This window comes from Lithobates pipiens, unplaced genomic scaffold, assembly GCF_037356315.1.
Source record: "Lithobates pipiens isolate NorthernLeopardFrog02 unplaced genomic scaffold, aLitPip1_a1.2 Scaffold_13, whole genome shotgun sequence".
Lineage (NCBI taxonomy): Eukaryota > Metazoa > Chordata > Amphibia > Anura > Ranidae > Lithobates > Lithobates pipiens.
In genome coordinates, this window is record NW_027507718.1 from 77,439,659 (window position 1) to 77,461,911 (window position 22,253).

The window sequence follows — 22,253 nt, forward strand, 5'->3', positions numbered from 1 at the left end:
TTCCGACCCTGTATGCTCCAATAGTGGTAGAAATCGCAAAAGGAGGGGAAGGGAAAAAAAATGCCTCCAATAGTGTAGTAGCCCTGGGGAGTGGCCGGAAGTGGACATAGACCAGATATCGGAAGTGAAGTGAGAAGGCGAAAAGACGCCATACTTTTACTCTTTATGCTTTTAAACATTGTTGTTGATGTAAGAGTCCAACTTTTTGCATTTTAATAAAGTTTGTTTAACTTACTACACTATTGGAGGCATTTTTTGGGGGAAGGCTAAAGGCTATCTACATCATTGGAATTGAGAGATATTTGGGATCAGATGGCGCAAAGAATCAGTCACTGTATAGTCTCTATTTGAGTACGAGTATTTTAAAATGTCAATAACCATAACATTTGTAATAATATAGGGGAAGCACCGTCGGCAGCAACAGTCTTGAGAGGAGAAGCAGGGCTCTCTAAAGAATTTGAAAACACAAAGAACAGGGAGAAGGTGCGCCAGACTAAGTGCAGTATAAAAGATAAAGTATTTATTAAAATAAAAAACATACGGCCAAATGGCTACTCACAAAGGTCAGAGTGATTTAGGCATGTAAATGAAATAGGGATGTATCCATGTCTCAATCCGGTCCACGGGGTTTGCAGAGCTGATGGAGTATAAAAGCAGACAGGGGGGGGCGACAATAGGCTTGCCTCTGTGTTCCAAAAGCTGATTTGGAGCAGCACCTCTGTATTTCCAATGGTTTTCATCGGTTTCCAGCTTTGTTAAGCGTCCGGTTGGTCGGATGGCCGGAACTGGAAGTGCGTTCCAGCGTGGAACGCAAGCTCTGGGATCCGGAAGTGACACATGGGCCAATCAGAAGACGCACTTCCGGTTCCGGCCATCCAGACGCTTAACAAAGCTGGAAACTGATGAAAACCATTGGAAATACAGAGGTGCTGCTCCAAATCAGCTTTTGGAACACAAAGGCAAGCCTATTGTCATCCCCCCTGTCTGCTTTTATACTCCATCAGCTCTGCAAACCCCGTGGACCGGATTGAGACATGGATACATCCCTATTTCATTTACATGCCTAAATCACTCTGACTTTTGTGAGTAGCCATTTGGCCGTATGTTTTTTTATTTTAATAAATACTTTATCTTTTATACTGCACTTAGTCTGGCACACATCATTGGGATTGGGATTCTGTTGATATACAGATTTGAGGTGAGAGTTCTGTGAGTTTATTCCTTACCGAATACACATTGTCTATTGGATTGGATTGAATGATAAGATATATTGGAGAAGTCGTCAACTTTTATCAATGGACTTAAACCATGTATGTATTTCAACCATTTATATTTTCTCCAGTATTCTACCAGCTCTTGGGACTTTATGATTGATTGTCAGCTGTAGTTGTGGGCCGAGTGCTAACACACTATTGCACAAGATCACTTTTTATTTCACTTATGTTTATTGTGTGTATTGTGAACACGATTAGGTTTTGCAGCAGGTTTTGATTTATTTATTAGCTTGTTTTATTCATTAGTTATTCATTTTGATCACCATTTTGTATTTGTGTTTATTCTTGTTTTTGACACTATTTTGTAGTAGCGGGAAGGCTTCTTTCATTCATTTTAAATGTCTATACTGTTTGTATTCTGTTACATATTTTTGGTAAAAAAAAAATCCCAATAAGTGTATATTGAATGGTTTGCACAAAAGTTACAGCGTCTACAAACTATTTTTATTGATTTTTTTTTTACTAGTAATGGCGCCGATCAGCGACTTATAGCAGGACTGCGATATTGCAGCAATCAAATTGGACACCTGACACTTTTTTGGGGACCAGTGACATCATTACAGAGATCAGTGCTAAAAATATGCACTGGCACTGTGCTAATGACACTGACAGGGAAAGGGTTAACATCAGGGGTGATCAAATGTTTAACTCTGTGCCTAGCTAATGTTTCAGTGTAGTGGGGGAGTTGTTTTACTAGTGGAAGGCATGGATCTGTGTTTCTGCTTTTTTTTTTGCTAAAAAAACCCCACATCATTTTCTTATAAAGTTCTTATGGGTAAAGTTCTGATTTAAGGACTACACCTTCCCCTCATTTCTATAATATGGGGGAGGGGGGGTGTTATTGGCATATTTAAAAAAAAAAAAGAGATTGTTCATAGTTAGGATTTACATACACTTCAAATCTAGTGATGTTGTTAAACAAACTGCATTTAAACACCCAAAATGTTTTTAAAACTAGAATTATTGAAGAAAATTGCCCAGGTAGGCTAAAAATGAATAAGTGCAGAAAATGTTAGCATTTGTTTGAAATCACATGTGAACCAAAAAAAGTTACATGGTGTGAAACCTTTTTATAATCTCCTTTGATCAAGTATTCCTCATAAACCAGCCCCTCCTCTCACAAAATTAAGTCCTCCATTACAGTTTAAAGGGTTCTAATATATCCAAAATATTAATATGAATAATACTAATAAGGTCGTTCTGTGAGAAGAAAGAACAGTTTAGAGCCAACTTTTAAAATGTCAAAGTTTATAAGAAATACTCTTGTATGATAGTTCCCATATATAGGTAAGAGTGGATCCTGGCTGCAAAACATGTACAGCTGTTATTTTATAGCCACTTAAAGCTGACCCTGAGGTAAACTGGTAAATACACAGACGAAAAGCTGGTTTGCATTTCTGTTAATCCAGTTCTGAAATGTATATAGCTCTGTAGCACAGCACAGCCTTGCCTGGCAGAGGAGAGGACCTAATCTTTCTTTGCTGCAGTTTCACTTTCTCTTACAAGTCTCTTCTCCACCGTAACCCTATGAATGCACAGAGAAAGGAGATACAGTGGCTTGAAGGGGTTGTACCGAGGTGATGCATGCACAGGGCCGGTGCTACCACTAAGCAAACTAGGCAGCCGACTAGTGTGCACTGCCATCTAGGACACCTGGCCACTGGTTTCCCTACTCTCAGTCTTCTGCCAGTCTCTGCGCTATGTAGGTTTTTGGTGTGGTGGTGACTATTTGCAAAGAATGCCTATGTCTGCAGCATGCAACTGAGGTGGCAGCCGTCTTGTCCATAAGAAAGTAGTGTCAGAGATGCAGCGCAGCACTGGAGGACTGTGTCCTGACGGAACGGAAGCACACATCACCTGCGGGCCACAGCCTCTACAATCAGTGACCTGTCTGTCTCTCCCTCTCCGAGTCTCTGCCTCTGCCCATACATGATTCCTATAACGAGTCATGTGACTCTCCTGACCCAGCCTCCCGGCCTGTCCCAGCCTGTACAGTGGCAGTGTGTGCTACAGCCTAATCGGATCGGAGTAGTGGGTGCTTCGGGGTTGGTGACAGCTGGAGCCTGGAGACACCAAGGCAGGATTTGTTCCTGGCACTGGCAGGGTCGCCCGATGCATGTAGGTAAGTGAAGAACACCAACATTGCATTAGGAATCATGTAGGTCGGTATAGGGGACAGGGAGGTCAGTGTAAGGGTCAGGTAGGTCGGTCAGTGTAAGGGTCAGGTAGGTCAGTATAGTGGTCAGGTAGGTAAGTGTAGGGGGGTCAGTGTAATAGTCAGGGGCAGAGCCAAGGGAGCTACAAAATTAGGTTTCAGCTAGGGTGTCAAAAACCCTTGCACCAGCCCTGTACATGTAGTGGCACACATGACCCCGTACTGTTTTTTAGAGCAGACAGTTGGCTTTCTTGTGATAAAACTGATGGGGCTATGCAGCCCTCAGCTGTTATCCCAAGCAGTGGGAGGGACGTCACCACCCTCCTGTCCCCCCACTGGGAGGCTCGATCGACCAGTTGGCACGTCCGTCGACTGGCCAGGGACCCAAAAGAAGCCGTAATCGGCTTTGATTGGGTCTTGGATCTAGTAACCCGGATGCAATGTTTTTTTTTTAAAGCGCCTCCACCCTCTGTGCTCATGCCTATGGACATACCGTCGTTTGTTGCCATTCCACAAGTGCGTGCAACTTTAAAGCATGACATGTTAGGTATCTATTTACTCGGCATAACATCATCTTTCACATTATGCTAAATTGGGCTAACTTTACAGTTTTTTTTTTAAAGTTATGAAAATATATATCTTTCAAAATTACTGCATTTGAAAGACTGCTGCGCAAATACAGTGTGACAAAGTATTGCAACGGTCACCTTTTTATTCTCCAGGGTCACTGCTAAAAAAATATATATGATGATTGGGAGTTCGAAGTAATTTTCTATCAAAATACTGATTATAACTTGTAAGCAACAAATGTCAGAAAAAGCCTTAGGCATGAAGGAATTAACACTACTTTCCTGAGTATCAGATATCTTTACATGGCACCATAAGAGAGCATATGAGAAAATTCCATATACAGAAATACTGTGGGAGAAATGAGTATTCGATGTGATGGCAATCGCATGAAAATATAATTATCAGCAAGTGTAATTTATGTTTTACCTTTTAGAGAACCGAGGGGAATTTAGCCAAGAGGGCATTGTGTTTTTACTTTACTCTGTGGATTACAAGTAGTCTCCGTTGAGAGAATGAGTGCTCTATTGAGAGAGGTAATGGGCCCCAACACCAGCAGGATTGTAACAAATCGAATGCCCATTGTGCTGTTGTCTAACATTGCCTGTAATGTTAGTTGGATGGTTCTAATCCTGCCTTTATTGAATGGACGTTACTGTTATTTGTCTACCGAAATGCTCTCTATTTTGCCTGTTTAATAAAGTCCATTTAAAGCCCCAGGTGAATCAGTTAAGTGGAATACAGCCAGGGAAGGTCATCACAGGGAGAAACAGAAGGACACATTTAACCCACTGTTCCTCCTGGGGCGTTTCCACAGATATATCGGGTATTTACCTTTAGGAAAGAGAAAACTTTAAAGTAGAGCTGTGACCAAGCTATTAGCACTCAAGAATTATGGCTTCATTTCTTAACAAGCGGTAAAGACAACTTTAAAGTGGTAGTAAACCTCAAACATGAAATATGAGCAATATGAGCAATGCATATCCCTCTATAGTGTGTATGTGTCTCAATTAAGAGCACTAAGTGTCACTTTTGTCTGCTGTTTTGTTCTTCTGCTATCAGCATGAATCACTTCTAACACCAAGAGAAAAAAGGTGATGGGGAGGAGCAACAGATGATTGACAGCTTCTGCACTGTTCCTGTGTGAAGGGGTGTATCCCTTTCCTCCAATCAGTTCTGAGAGCTCTCCTCACTGAGCTCTGAAAGATGTAACTTTAGCTCTCCACCCTCCTTTTTTCTGACAGTTCAGACAAGCTTCATAAATTCTGGACTTTAAACGGATATAGGGAGACTAATCCTGTAGATTAACAGGTACGATTGATGTAGGAGGATCTGATTAATCACTGAGGGTTTAAAACCACTATCTTTTTTGCTCCTGGACTGTTTTTTTTTGGTGTACACATTAAATGTGCATTTTCAGCCTGAAGAATACTAGTAATCCCCCAAACATTATATGTAGGGCTGAAACAACTAATCGATTAATCAGCAACGAATTGATTATGACATGAATTACTATTTTGTTACTCGATTAATCGGCCAGTAACATAATGGGGTTAAAAAAATATATAAAATCAGCTCTTTATAGTACAAAAAGAGCAAATAATCGCAACTGTAAATATTACTTTCACAGTTCTACAGTAAAAATATGAACCCCCTTACAGTAGTGATCATCTGCTTTTTTTTTTTGTACTATAAAGAGCTAATTTTAGTTTTTTTTTTTTTTAACCCCATTATGTTACTAAACATTTTAGACCTGGTTCACATCTATGTGTTTTTTGCAGAAACGCACTAGTTTACATGATTTCCTATGGGACACATTCACGCAAAACTGCTTTTTTTGGTTCAATATACTTCAATAGAGAAGCTGCAGAGAAGCATATAATGTGTTTTTGCAGCAATTTGTGTTTTTTATTCTGCCCAACAAATTGTCCAAAAAAATATGCAAAATGGCAGCAAAATCACGTGTGCAAAAATCAAAAACGCATAGCAAAAAGCACAGCAGAAACAGATCAAAACAAAAACTGCATAGGTGTGCACCGAGCCTTATGCGGGCCACACGGATCAATTTTCAGACGAGAATATAGAGACGAAAAATCTTTGTACAGTCGCTGAATGAAAGAATGTTTGAAATTCTCACTTGTTTTTAACATTCTGTTTTTAAAATAAATGTAATTTCTTTGACTAAGCAGTTTTCTATTTCCAAATTTTCCCATCACTGTGGTTGAAAATGAACGTCAATTTGACCCCACTAACGATTAAAAAAAAAGAGCGAACATTCTTAAAACGATATATATATATATATTTTTTTTTTTGAAGGAAGACTTTGTTTTTAATTATAAAAAATTGATCTCCGAGTCTGATGATATTTATCAGATTCACCCTCTAATAGTATATACAATATATCAACTCTAATAATATATACATTATATCTCCTCTAATAGTATATACAGTATATCTCCTCTAATAGTATATACAGTATATCTCTTCTGTCTGTTATTCTCAGAGTGGATTAGATATTTTGCTCCTTAACCATATAGTGGGTTATTTATATTTACCACTGCATAGAGGCATTTAAGAATAAAGTACCCTTTTTTTTAAACTGGACATAGTAACTATATTATACGCCACACCTTTTTTTTTTTTTTTTTTAAAGGATATTAACCGAAACAATAATCGGCCAACTAGTCGATTATGAAAATAATCGTTAGTTGCAGCCCTAATTATATGGTATATTTTCTGAAAGCAGAGAACCTTTGGAATAAAATGATGGTAGTTGCAAATGTTTATGCGATGTACTATTTGCACAATAATTATCAAGCCTATATTTTTAGTAAAAAATACATAATTTTATAGTACACAACTACAATATAATCCACATTGTTTGTAAAATATAATAGGTGAGATTGTGTCTATGTGATAAATAGGCCTGGAAATTTAGTGACAAACTAGAATACTCAAAATTTTACACTGCCGACACTTTATATCAACCCCTTCAATGCTATGATATATAGGACATGCATACATCCTTAGCAGCAAAACAAACCTTAAACTGGTTGTAAAGGCAGAAGGCATCAAGATAAAAAACCTTCTGCGTGCAGCAGCCCCCCTCAGCACCCCTTAACACTTAGCTGAGGCCCCTCTCTGTCCAGCGATGTCCACAAGTGTCTCAGTTGTCCTAGATCAGTGATGGCGAACCTTGGCACCCCAGATGTTTTGGAACTACATTTCCCATGATGCTCATGCACTCTGCACTGTAGTGGAGCATCATGGGAAATGTAGTTCCAAAACATCTGGGGTGCCAAGGTTCGCCATCACTGTCCTAGATTCTCCCTCCTGTTTGGCTGAGACATTGGCTGCCGCTGCTGTCAAAGTCAGCTAGCCAATTAGGGGAGAGAGGGGGTGGGGTCTGAATGGACACAGGGAGCTGTGACTCTGCTTGGGTGCCCCCATAGCAAGCTGCTTGCTGTAGGGGCACTCAACAGGAGGGAGGGGCCAGGAGCACAGAAGAGGGCCCCAAGAAGAGGAGAATTCGGGCTGAGAGCAGGTAAGTGCAGCATGTTTGTTATTTTTATAGGAAAAAAAACACAATATGTTACAATAACTTTAACTGACCTATGTACCTCAGACACATCCTCACATTTCACAGCAGAAAGTACTTTCCATTTCATTTCAGTAATTAAGCTCACCTTTCCCACTTCCCAACAGTGACTTGGCAGCCTGTCATCCTTCTAATCTCTCAAGTAAACAGAGAAAAGGAAAGTGCAAAGTGCTAAGACCCAAGAAGACTTTAGTGCAGCACTTAAAAATTATTTTCTCCACAATACCTGCAGCTACAAAGGTCAGTTAAAGTGGATGTAAACGCTCACATATATCCAGTTAAGTGAACAGCCTCAGATGATACACAGGGATGAAACAAATCTCTCTACATAAAGTTTCACTTGTATATCTGCTGTCTTCATCTTTATATACTGTCTAGAAAGTTCAGATCATGTTAGATTTTCTCTTCCTGGTTAGCACTGCAGTGAAGCCTGGGCATACAGCCAAGACAGCTGAATGGAGGAAAGGCACACACCCCCTCTCATAGGTAGAGACTTTCAGCTCTGTTCCTTGAATAATTCATGACTATGCTAATCTATTTATAGCATCCTCCCCAACACAAAACTCAGGCTGCTTTTATCATATGCGACAGAGAACTTGTCAGGAATTATCAGGCTGATAACAGAAGAGCAGAGCAGGAGAAAGCTACGGGACATAGCGCTTTGAAGAGAGATAACAAAACAATCCAGCTAAAACTTCATGAATCGGGTTTATATTCACTTGAAGCCTTGTTTTCAAAGCTTGTTATGACTTGTTAAGGAATATATGAATATTTGAATGTCCATAGCCTGCCCTTAGTTATGCTTTAACCTCCCTGGCGGTATGATTATTTCTGCTGAAAGCGATACAATTATTTTGCATGGAAATTTGGCATTTTATATTGTAGGCCTGCAATTCTTAGGAATAACTGTCTTAAATCTGTTCAAACAAAAGTCTAGTAGACATCCCGGGTATGATAAGGGCCGGTTCACACAGCGGGCGATGCGAGGCGACACGACTCGCCTCGCTCCCGCAAGTCGCCCCCGTTCTGTACAATGGAACCGTTCTGAGAGGAGCGACTCGAGTCGCTCCGACTCAGAAAAAAGGTTCCTGTACTACTTCTGGGCGACTTCGGGGGCGACTTGCATTGACTTCTATACAGAAGTCCTCTGCAAGTCGCCGCTGAGGTCGCCGCAGGTCGCGGCGAGGCAAGTCGGAGACGCCTCGCAGCGCCTGCAGTGTGAACCGGCCCTTAAGTTTATAATATAATAAATAACTATAAATAATGATAACACAATAATAAAAAATATATTCAATAGTGTAATCAAATCCAAAAACACAGAAATTTGCTCCTTTGCAGAATTGTCGCTGTCATTAGATTTAGTGTCTGATGACGGATCTCCCCACAAATTGCTATCGCTCAATTGTGCAAGTGATTCTAATTTATTATCACTGTTTTCTAGCTGGTGTAAAATCACTTTTGACATAAAGGGACACTTTTTGGTTGGTATGGACAATCTCCAAATTCCAGGCAGAAAAAAAACAATATTTATAATATAAAAGTGCATGCAGGGCACTGGAAAGACCACTAGGGACAAAGGGGATGTGTATTTTTTTATACAGTACTGTAATCTGTAAGATTACAGTACTGCATGTGTATTTTAACTTTTTTGAATTTGGCGCCGATCTCCGCTCCTGTGCATCGTAACGTCGCAGGGAATGGAGCTCGGCGGCACTCGGGCACTGTGTGAATCGATCGGAGGACGGGTCGCACACACAGTGGGGGGACATCGCTGGATCCAGGGGACAAGGTAAGTAATGCTCCCTGTATCCAGCGATGCAATCCCGAGTCTGGCTCGGGGTTACCGCTCGTGGTACTGAAATCCCAGCCTGAGCCAGACTCGGGATTACCGCCAGGGAGGTTAAGTGTTGGCCCATGACAACCTCTAAGCAAAAAGATCTGAAAAAAAACGTTTAAACTAACCATGCTATGGCTCTACATAACTGCTCCACTAAGCTAAATGCTGCTTTGGAAATATTTCAGGTTAGCAAAGACTTTAAAATGAAGATGTCACAAAAGAAATAATGGTACCGCCATTGCAGAAGGTCAGAGTTCACTTGAAGTCTATAAGCCTATCGATAGCCTGATGTCATACACAAACACAGTTCTTTAGTGCAATGTGTGAAGTGGGACAGTTGACATACAGCAACTGGGTGACTTGTAATCTACATGGTTATAATATAATTGCAAATATCCTAGATTTGGGTTTTAACTACAGCTTTAGACAAAAAAAATAAAATAGAATCCAAAGTATTATTTTGACCATGGAGTTTACTGCCGAGATATGATCTTTATTCTTTATACCATACCTGCAAGACTCAGCCCAATCCACGCCTACATGAGACCAACAAGTGCCATAATTGTTCTAGCAAAAATGCTAACTTATTTGAAATGGAAGAAAATATACTACTTGATCAAAATCAAAAGAAACTCCACAAAATGTCTTGAAAGAACCCCAGACAAGGCTGCAGATGTCATAAATGTTATTCTCTCAGAAGCCAATTTTTCATAAACCCTTTATCTCGAATTGATATATTCTTTTATACAGCACAGACACTGAATGTCCCATTTATTGAAATGTCCATTCTTATGAGATTTAATATTTTTGTAAGCTGAAAAAAAAATCTGTTTAAAAGTTTTCTCAACGATTGTAGAAAAAAACTGTGCCACAAAACTCTCTCTCTTTAATGCAGTTACATTTTTGTGGCTTTTTTTTTTTAATCATACATGGCCTTAAAGTAGTAATAAACCTAAAACCAAAAATGTAATTTATTGCACCCGAGCAATCAGATGTGGTGGCTGCATCAGTTATCTTTTTTACCACTTTTTCACCTGGTGATCTCCCCATTGCAATCAATCTGGATGAAAGAGCACAGGGGGCACATTTGGACAGTAGACTTGAATACACTAAAGCCAAACTGCAGCTAATACATTATAAGCAGTTACAGCAGTATGTTTTCCTTTTGGGATAAAGGTTTTACATAAATGAATACAAACGGATCATTGTGAGCACCCCTGCTATTGTTAAATGGTTTGTCTCATCACTGAAACATTATGCTGGAGGAGCTTGTTCTTTTGAAAAACAACAGACCTACTGGCTAGATCACCAGGGAGAATAGAAGAAAGCCTAAAAAAAAAAAAAAAAAAAAAAGAAAAGAGGACGAATGCAGCCATCACATCACATACCACTTTAAGTAGTTGACCCAATTCATATGCAGTTCCTATTTCTTTCCTTCTCCTTCTCTTCAGTTTGGCCATTTGAGGAAAAACTGAACTTTAACTGCTAAAGACAAATAATTTAAGGCAATGTGCAGGAAGTTTTTTACAGTGGTTTTAGCCGAGGCAGCTATAGCGTTAACAAATTCTCTGTCTATCTTACAAAAATCTATAATAGACTGTGCCATAAACCACAGGTTTCAATGAGCTACTTCCAAAGAAAGTACAGTTTTTCTGCCTTCTGCAGGAATATAAGCAATGCAATTGCCTCTATGTTTATTTCCCATGTTTTCATCCAGTTAAAGTGATTGTAAAGTCAGAAGGTTTTTTTTATCGTAATGCATTCTATGAGATAAGATAAAATATCTGTGTGCAGCAGCCCCCCTAATACTTACCTGAGGTTCCTCTCTATCCAGAGATGTTGCAGGAGAGACTCGGCTGCCAGAGACTCTCCTCCTCATTGGCTTAGACAGCAAGTCTGTTAGCCAATGAGGAGAGAGAGGGGCGGGACCTAGCCGGGCTCTGGGTCTGAATGCACAGATAGAGCTATGGCTTGGCTCGGGTGCCCACATAGCAAGCTGCTTGCTGTGGTGGCACTCAACAGGAGGGAGGGGCCAGGAGCACCGAAAAGGGACCTGAGAAGAGGAGGATCTGGGCTGCTCTGTGCAAAACAATTGCACAGAGCAGGTAAGTATGATATGTCTGTTATTTTTAGGCAAAAAACAAAAAAAATAGACTTTAGTATCAATTTAAGGGCTAGACTGAGTTGAAGGGTCATTCGCTAACATTTTTTCAGATGTAATTACTGCATAACTTATTTTATAAATTCTTGAATCAAGAACAAAGGAGACAATTTTCATAAGTTTAATTTATGCATAGTTCAGACAGTTTAATATAATCAGTGCACAGGACAGGTTCTGCTAGGAAACACAGTGAGGAAGGTACTTTTTTTTTTGTTGGTAAAGCCCTAATAGACATACCTGAAATCTACATTGACAAGAATTGTATGTATAAACTGGTGGTAAATGTAAATCCAATTTCAAAAGCCAGTGAATGATTTTTTTTAGTGTCTGTATAAAAGAGCTTATGAATTCAGGTGATCTGAGGATATTATTTTCGTACCTTATCAGAATTTCTTGGGTAAACAACAGGATGCTAAGAGATTCATGAGGCCAATCAAAGGTCAAAGTTATTTCAAAATCCTCACCCTCAGTCAACCTGTCCACCCAAGAATGGACAAGAAAATCCCCGCTAAAATTTTTAAATGCTCTTCTCCTATTGGCAGGTAGGTGAAACATCTCAAAGGTATGTTCTGTCAGACTGTATGCAAGAAAACTGCATGCGTCTCTTCATATTGTTTTATTTGATTTATTTTGCTTTATACATATATAAAATGTGTACGTCTGCCATTTAAACTATTCCTATTAACCACTTCAGCCACGGACCAATAAACACCTTAAGGACCAGAGGTCTTTTTACAATTTCGCACTGCGCTGCTTTAACTGGTAATTGCGCGGTCATGCAATATTGCACCCAAACGAAATTTGCGTCCTTTTCTTCCCACAAATAGAGCTTTCTTTTGATGGTATTTGATTGCCTCTGCGATTTTTATTTTTTGCGATATAAATGGAAAAAGAGCGAAAATTTTGAAAAAAAATGATATTTTCTTCTTTTTGTTATAAGAAAAATTGAATAAACTAAATTTTAGTCATACATTGAGGGCAAAATGTATTCAGCCACATGTCTTTAGTAAAAAAAATGTCAATAAGCGTATATTTTTTGGTTTGCGCAAAAGTTTAGCGTCTACAAACTAGAGTACATTTTCTGGAATTTACACAGCTTTTAATTTATGACTGCCTATCTCATTTCTTGAGGTGCTAAAATGGCAGGGCAGTACAAACCCCCCCCCCCCCCTCAAATGACCCCATTTTGGAAAGTAGACACCCCAAGGAAAATGCTGATGGGTATGTTGAGCCCATTGAATATTTATTTTTTTGTCCTAAGGGATTGAATAATGACAAAAAAATTAAAATTTTTTACAAAAAGTTGTCACTAAATGATATATTGCTCACACATGCCATGGTTATATGTGGAATTGCACCCCAAAATATATTCCGCTACTTCTCCCGAGTATGGGGATACCACATGTGTAGGACTTTTTGGGAGTCTAGTCGCGCACGGCACCCCGAAAACCAATCACCACTTTCTGGATTTCTAAGGGTGCAAATTTTTGATTTCACTCCTCACTACCTATCACAGTTTCGAAGGCCATAAAATGCCAAAATAGCACAAAACCCCCCAAAATGACCCCATTTTGGAAAGTAGACGCCCCAAGCTATTTACAGAGAGACACGTTGAGTCCATGGAATATTTAATATTTTGCCACAATTTGCGGCAATATTACAAACTTTTTTGTTTTGCACAAAGTTGTCACTAAATGATATATGGGCATATGTGAAATGACACCCCAAAATACATTCTGCTGCTTCTTTTTTTTTTGGTTCCAAGGGATTGAATAATGACAAAAAATAAAAATATATTTTTTTTTTTTTACAAAAAGTTGTCACTAAATTATATATTGCTCACACATGCCATGGTTATATGTGGAATTGCACCCCAAAATACATTTTGCTGCTTCTCCTGAGTACGGGGATACCACATGTGTGGGACTTTTTGGGAGCCTAGCTGCGTACGGGGCCCCAAAAACCAATCCCCACCTTCTGGATTTCTAAGGGCGCAAATTTTTGATTTCACTCCTCACTACCTATTACAGTTTCGAAGGCCATAAAATGCCAAAATAGCACAAAACCCCCCCACATTACCCCATTTTGGAAAGTAGACACCCCAAGCTATTTGCTGAGAGTCATGTTGTCTGAACGAAAAAAAAGAGATTGATCGGTGGGTATGCCCACCATTAGAATACCTCCCTTCATCCACCCACTTCTAATGATGGACATACATGCACCATTTATATATGCCGAAGCATGGGGGCATCCTCCCGCAAAAAAGTTATGCCACGTACACACGGTCGAACTATTCCACGGGCAAGCATGCATTGGAATTTTGACCGTATGTACGCGGCATTAGGAGCAAAATCGCTCCTCCACCCCTTATGCCCCCATGCTTCGGCATATATGCTTTTTTAACTGTGGTGGTGAAATCACCTCCTACAGCACTGGAGTCACGGCTTTATGCATCGTGGGAGCAAACGCTGTTGCTGTCAAGATAAATAAATCCACGCTGCAACTGAATGGCGTACCTGCTAAGCAAATTATGGTTAACGTTAAAACAAAGTAACATTACAGTATAACATTAAAACCTTACCATACCATACCTGCAAAGCAAATGCCAAAAAAAACTGTAAAAAATAAAACATTTTTTTTAACACAACCTGTGCCTAAAATATATATATATGCCGAAGCATGGGGGCATCCTCCCGCAAAAAAGTTATGCCGCGTACATACGTTCAAACTTTTCCACGGGCAAGCCCTCCGTCGGAATTTTGACCGTATGTATGCGGCGTTAGGAGCAAAATCGCTCCTCCACCCCTTATGCCCCCATGCTTCGGCATATATGAGAGAGAGAGAGAGAGAGAGAGAGAGAGAGAGAGAGAGAGAGAGAGAGAGAGAACAATAAAACGACAACTATTTTTGGTTTTTATATTTTATATATTTTTTTGTTTTTTTTATTTTACTTATTTTTTTATTACACTTTTTTTTGAACTGTAAACTGTAACAACTGTAACATTTCGGGTCTCTCAAAATGCGATGGCATCTTGGGAGACTCTGTGTTAGTGTGCCTAGCCTGTGAAATGCTGTACCCTATGCTAATACTTCACTAGTGTGTGGTAGCGTTCAAAACACTCACCAAGGCAAAGACCAGGATTGCCAGGACAGCGTGGACAATAACAACGGGTGTCACGCCTATATCTTGGTACAGACACGACATCTTTTTTGGGGGGCTCGTTGGGTAGGGGTACTCGGGATGGCATAAGAATAATGCCTCTCATGCAGCCGGCTTACTGCATTTGGTTGGGAATGGTGAGGTGCAGAACCGTCTGGATACAGAAGCTCTGTGACAACCTCTCTTTGGAAGAAAAGAAAGGTTAAAGTCCCACCTGAAGTTTTGCATAGCACAAAAGCATTCAGCAAAGCCAATTGAAATAAGTAAGCAGACACTTTTTTGTACCAGCGTCTGGCCTTACGGGAAGCTAGATACGGCGCCAACAACTGGTCATTGAGGTCCACCCCTCCCATATTTTCGTTATATTCGTGGACACAGAGGGGTTTCTCCACAATACCAGTCGCCGTAGAAATTTGGACCGTCGTGTCTGCATGAAGGGAGGTAAGAACGAAAACATTTTCATTATCCCTCCACTTCATAGCGAGCAAATTATTACACCGATAGCAGGCTCTCTCCCCCAGCCTAAGACAGGAATCTACAAGCCGCTGGGGAAAGCCCCAGCGATTAGGTCGCACGGTGCCACATGCTCCAATCTGATTATCAAACAAGTGACTAAACAGTGGCACGCTGGTGTAATAATTGTCCACGTACAAGTGGTACCCCTTTCCGAATAAGGGTGACACCAATTTCCACACTATCTTGCCAGCGCTTCCTATGTAGTCAGGGCAGTTCTCCGGCTCTACGTAACTATCTTTACCCTCATAAACCATAAAGCTCCATGCATAGCCTGTGGCCCTGTCACAGCACTTATAGAGCTTGACCCCGTATCTGGTACGCTTGTTGGGAATGTACTGTTTGAATGACAAGTGACCAGTAAACTTAATCAGGGACTCATCAACGCAGACAACTTTTTGGGGAGTAAACAAGTCTGCAAAATATTGGTTAAAGTGATTTATGAGGGGCCGAATTTTGAAGAGCCGATCGTATTCAGGGTCTCCACGATGACGACAAAATTCATTGTCACTGAAGTGCATGAACCGCAAGATCTGCTCGTATCGTTTCCTGGACATGGAGTTAGAGAACACGGGCATGTGGTCAGTCGGATGCGTGGACCAATAAGCCCGCAACGTCATGAATTTATGTGTGCCCATGTTGAGGGAAAGGCCCAGAAAGGTCTTAAATTCGGAAACCGTAACTGGTTACCAATCTCTGGCAAGGGAAGGCAACTGGGGATTAGCGGCGATGTGTTGACCATGTGTTGACCAGCATATAAATTGGTTTGGTCCACAATGGATCTATAGAGATCTTCCGTGAAATACAGAGAATAAAAATCAAGTGGCGTAAAATCATCTGTATCCACCTGAATACCGGGTTGGGCAGTGAATGGGGAAAGTACTGGTGCTGCAGAAGTGGTGGGCACCCAATCAGGATTGGCGTATTCTGCAGGAAGGGCACTATGGGAACGACGGGCCTGTCTTCGTCTTCTTCTTGGTGGCAGCGGGACACTACTTGTGCTTGCCACCTTGAACTGCACTTATGGGACTCACCACGTGATACTGCAGTGCTGGATGTACGTCCAGGGTGTACTAGGCCGCTGGTGCTTGCCAGTTCACCAAAAGGATGAGCGGCGCTAGTACTGGCTCTATACTCCATACGAGGGACTTGCGGTTCCTGCACCTCAACAACATCAGAAGATCAGGGTCGGGTACGCCTGACGTTAGTGGGGACCTCTTCTTCGTCGTCAGAGCTATCTGACATGGAGGCGCTGTCCTCTACAGGTTCGTATTCTGAGCCTGAATCTGACAGATCAGTGTCTTCCTCTTCAATATCTGTCATGCTCAGAAACGTGTAGGCCTCTTCACTAGTGTACCTTCGCTTTGCCATTTTGGGCTCTAAATTTAGGGGTACACTAGTGAGACTCACAGGTAAAAAAGCAGCTAGCCTGTCAGCGACTGTATAAAACGCTACAAAAAAAACTGTTAGCGATCGCAGGGATCAAGCCTGACTCTGCAAACGCTGCAGTTATGTGTGTTGTGTTTTGTAAGTGACAGTGATCGATACTGCACTTGGGTGGGCTGGGCTGGGCGGAGGGGCAAAACGCAGGTGCTAGCAGGTATCTGGATTGATCCTGCTAACAATGCGTTTTTTTTAGAACCCTAAATTGCTGGGCACGCTAGTATAGATCTGATCAGATCAGATATTGATCTGTTCGGATACTATACCACTAAGGGAGGTGTATGCTTTGCGCGTGGGTGTTAGCGGTACTGGAACTAACCTAGCACTGCCTGGGGCGACGCAGACCCTTTCTGACCCTAAAACCGAATTGATATCACCCGCCGGGTGATCAGGGGGTTAAACCTTTATTAGGTAATAAATGGCGGGTGCCCTGATGCTATAAAAAGCGAACTACCTAACCAGCGTCACCCGTAACACTTATACAGTGATCACTGGTGAAAGGGTTAACTAAGGGCAATCAGGGGGTTAAAACCTTTATTGGGTATTTATAAGGGGGTACCTGAAGCTTTATAAAAACCTGACGGGGAACCTAAATAACTAACTGGCTAACCAGCGTCACCAGTGACACTTATACAGCGATCGCTGGTGAAAGGGTTAACTCTAGGGGCAATCAAGGGGTTAAAACCTTTATTAGGTTATATATCGGGGTACCTAACGCTATAAAAACCTGGCGTTGAACCTAAAAAAAAAAAACTAGCTTCCTAGCGGGACCAGTGACACTAATGCAGCGATCAGAAAAACTATCGCTTAGTGACACTGGTAAAAGGGGGTGAAAGGGTTAACTGGGAGGGCAATCAAGGGGTTAAACCTTTATTAGGGGGGGTAGGGGGCTATCCTGGACCTAACACTAGCTGCCCTGACACTTTTTACAGTCACAACTGACACTAAATGCAGTGATCAGTAAATAAATGAACACTGCAATTAGTGACACTGTGACTGGGGGGGGGGGGTGAGGGCCGATCGGGGGGGGGGGTGACTGGGGTGAAATGTGTGCCTATGTGTACCTATGTGTCAGTGGACTGTTGGTGCACTTGCTTGTATGTCTTCACTCCACGCTGTCCGGTCAAAAAGACCGCCACGAGGAATGTGACATCACTTCCTCCTTCCTGTGTTTACATTTACACAGGGGAGGAAGCTTCTCATTGGCCAGGAGCGATCGAGAGGGGATGGCCAGAAACCAACGGCCATCCCCTCATCACGGATCGCTCCTGCAGCGAACCGGACCGCCGTATCCAGCGGGAGGGGGTCCGATCGGACCCCCCACCTGCTGGAAGGCAGGCACGTACATGTACGTGCATGTGCCTGCCTGTGCCATTGCGATGACGTACAATGGCAATACGGCGGTCCTTAAGTGGTTAAAGTGCAAAATGTATATAAATAAGACTCTTTTGGAGATGGCTTTAGATTATTATTATTATTTTTTTTTTTACAAAAAGTGAACCTTTATTTGCGGTTGCTAGAAATAATTTATGGCTGTGTAATTATCAATTTTTGTGCATTTGTACAATATTTTATGATAGAGACTGGAACAAAAATAGAAAAGTTCAAATCTTCCCTAAGCCTTTTATTAATGTTTCACTGTGTAACAAGATCATTTTTTTAATAAAGATTTAAAACCTTAAACTTTTCACTGTAAAAGTGACAAGTACGTTGTCTTTGCACTGTGACTTTTAACTATGATAATTACATGAATAAATGATCTGCAGCAGTCTGACATGTAGTCAACTACACTGCTGGGGCAATTTGGCACAATTCAGAAAAAAGACGTAAAAAGACAGGGTATGCTTTAATAATAACGAGAACAGATGTTTAAAGGGACAAAAGTAACAGAGATCATGTGTGTTGGAACAATCAATGAGCCAACTTGAGATCAAAACTAGACATGAAAGAATCTGAAACCTGAAAGCTTTAGCAGTAAGAAAAGGAGGAAAAAAAAAAAAAAAAACACTAGATCAAAACTTTACCCTTACTAATGACCCAACCACATGTATGAGCCGCTGTCCAATTTCTCCATTCACATAGGCGTTCTTTTCTATTGTTGTCAGCTGTTCCGCGAAGCCTTTAGTCCTGGTTAGCAGAGTCGGTGAACAACTGCTTTGGAAAATGCAGGACTTGAGATCATAGTTTGTATAGTAGCCTGTTCAATGCAAGTACTTAAAACCTGTACACCCTCCATTCTGAGCCTAATGTCCTGGCTTTGCTACCATGGTCTTGAGCTCTCTGATCATGAACTGTTTCATAAAGGCAAGAGTTCAAGTCTACTTTAGGAATGTTGTCTCCCTGCCTTTTTTCTCTGCACTTTATCTACAGTGCATCATTTTTCCCTTAACAAATGAGTTCTCTCTAACACTGAAGAACCTGCCTGGTTAATGTGATCATAGCTAAGGGGAGAAAGCTGTGCACACTAATTTGACCACTCTGGCACTCAAACCTCTTTATACATAGATAGTGTTTGATAAATGGCTAAAAAAGAAAGTATTATAGTACTGACAATCTTTAAAGTTCCTACATTTTCAATTCTGTGCAGAAAAACGACATATGGAATCCGATTTTTTTATCATGCCAAACACTTTCTTTTCAGGTAGTTTTATACACGTGGGCAACAACTAATTTAAGTTTCTGTCTTTGGGGAACAAGTGCCTGGAAAGCATGACACGGTTACTAACACACTCTAGGACCTACAAGTCACACTTTTATATGATTATGTCATGCATGAACCTTTCAGAGTTTGCAAAGCCTGGCATAAAAACAGTTTCCTCAGTAACTTGATCTCTGTTTTTACCTTTAGTTTACTCTGGAGCTGCTTTGCTTCCACATCTGTGCTTTTAGATGGTGTTAATTGAGTCAATGTAGGTTGATCCAAGGTCACAGGGCTCACCATTTCTAGTGACCTCTTGGCTTGGGCCAGCTGCTCAGTCATCTGCTCCATGTTTCTCTCCAAATTTTCCTTTTCATGCTGATATTCAGTAAGGTCTGAAGACAATTTCTAATGTTCATAAAAGAGAAAAAAAACAACAACCCGATTATTTAAATTGACATGAAGGCATCACACAATCAAGCAGTAATATGCAAATGTAGTTGGGATTAAAAGTAATGGGATTATATTTCCAAACCCATTGTAAAACTATTATATAAGTAATGCCTTTCAGAATGCTGGATATAAAGTGTTAAGCTGTGAATGAGTAAATAAAAAATAAAAAATAAATCTGCAAATGATAATGACATTTTAAAGTTAATGTATACACAATACTAAAGTAATGTAAAAAGTTGCCTTTTGGCTTTGTAAATGTAGTTCTACAATGTTTTTATCGGTGTGATTAAATGTTTAATATATACCTGTTGATTTGCCATTTTCTGCATTCACTCTCTGAGGACATTTTTTTTTTTAAACAAGGTGACCACTGGTTTCTGATTCTGCAGGACAATTGTCTTCCTGTACTTTCATCTAATCTGCTGCAGTAAAGGCCCCTTTGCTAGTCAGCTGCTCTTATCATTTAACAGGTGAGACAGGGAAATATGTAAATATAACTGCCCCTTTTGCTGGACAGCCTGGCCTGTTACAGTTAGTAGAGAAATAACAGATCTACTGGCAGGCTCCACATATGTCTTTTTTTTAAATGCTGCCTATAGTTCCATTTTAATTTACATGTATGCAGATATCTCTATATAATTCTAAGAGAAGTAAATGGGGTCTTGCCTTTGCTGATTATTCCAAGAATGACAATTTCCTCGCTGTGATAACAATTTGTGCAATGCTCTGAAACTGACTTGAAATATATTGCCAATAAGTACCGTAGTCATAATTATGTTGTGCCTTTTGTGCTACAGGTTAGTTCTAGGTCAGGGAATCAAAGTATTGAATATAGATATTAGCATGACAGCCAGGCAACCAGCAGTTAGAATTACAACCTCCATAATTTACTCAATAAAAGTTTTGTTTAATGTCATGAAATGGGGAGTTTGGGCTGGGCGTCAATGTGAGCGGACGTGTGCTGGATTAGCTGCTGATCGATAGCTTGCTATCAGCTGAGGGCAGGTATACCAGTGCAGGTGGCTGGAAGCTGGGACGTGGCGTGTGATTGCTGTGGGGATAGATGTAGAAAGACAAAGCAGAGAGAGGAAAGAGCGGTGAGGTGCTGTGATGTGCTTAGCTGAGTTGAGCCAAGCCGGAGGGAGATCGAGTTGAGCCGTTGTAAGTCGCTATAAATCCCAGCGTGAACATTCGGCGGGTCTTCCACACCAAAACCCGAATCACATGCTATGTACCCGTGCCCTGAGCTCTATGATTTATGAGCTTGGCGCTTAGTGCTCTTAGTGATCCATGTCCTGAGTCCTGAAGTATCGAGGGTATCAGGAGTATATGAAATGCTTGATATTTGAAGTACCAGAAATACCTGAAAGTGTGAAATATTTGAAAAATTGGAAATATTCAAAAGTTTGAAATATCTGAAATATAGGATAGTTCTGAAAATATCATAGTAATTTGAAATATCTGAATTACTTATAATAACTGTATATTTTAATTATTTGCAGTTTTTGAAATTTTCGAGCCACTAGCTGTTAGGCTAGGGATAATTAATAGAGCTATGCAGAGAAGGAATAGAAGGGATGGAATAATGAAGGCCCAGAATATCAAGAACAGTTATGAGTTTTCCTCCCCAAAAATATTGCCAAAAGATAAAAAAAAAAAAAAAAAAACAGGGGAAAAGCTGAAAAAACCTCTAGGATACATTACTACTGAAGCTTCAGCAATACAGCACACACAGCATTAACCGATACAGATAATGGAAAAGCAAAATCATCAGGAGAAGACCCCGGAATACACACTAATAGAGGTGCAGAGGAAGGAAGCTTATATTATACAGAGGAGGAAAGGGGGAACAAGGAGGAGGAAAAGATATCTGGAAGTAAATCTGTTATCAAAGAGCGCATCTAAAATGCACAGGGAGGAGAACCAACCTCACAATATATATTTGAAGCAGTACAAATATGCAATATTACATTAATCACATTATTAAGCCAATTTCAATATTTACAGGAGGAAGTTACCATTATACACCATGAGAATGCACAACTGCTGTGGAGGATAAAATAAGCAATGTTGACAATACTTTGGCCTTTATGTAACAGGATCTAAAAGCAGTGGGTTTACAGTCCAAACACCATGCTAATTACATAGACACGTTAGAAATCAGCTTACACAGTAATAATGTCAAGATATCTGGCCTCCTGGAACAGATGGAAGAAAGTGTTAACCTTTAAAATCTATTATTCTGATTAATCAGAAGATATGATATGGGTTAAAAGAGAATTCTATTGACAAGGAAAAGAAAGGTTTAACATAACACCATTTATTAAAAGTAGTTGAAAGTCTAGCTAACACACAAATCTCTATCTATGGTCTTACATCAAGGAAGAAAATACTAGGTTGAAATATAATATTTACATGCAGGAATACAAAGTATATTCTCTAAGACAGTGATCT

General features: G+C 40.5%; 1 protein-coding gene across 2 annotated transcripts in view; it reads right to left on the bottom strand.

The window, feature by feature from the left end:
* The window catches only part of CNTLN (centlein), a 580,120-nt gene that overhangs the window by 100,169 nt on the left and 457,698 nt on the right, over positions 1-22,253 (bottom strand). For both annotated transcript variants that reach the window (XM_077475235.1, XM_077475234.1), the window contains exon 20: positions 19,551-19,754. In XM_077475235.1, coding sequence (XP_077331361.1) covers positions 19,551-19,754 — 204 coding nt within the window. The remainder of the gene's footprint in view (positions 1-19,550; positions 19,755-22,253) is intronic.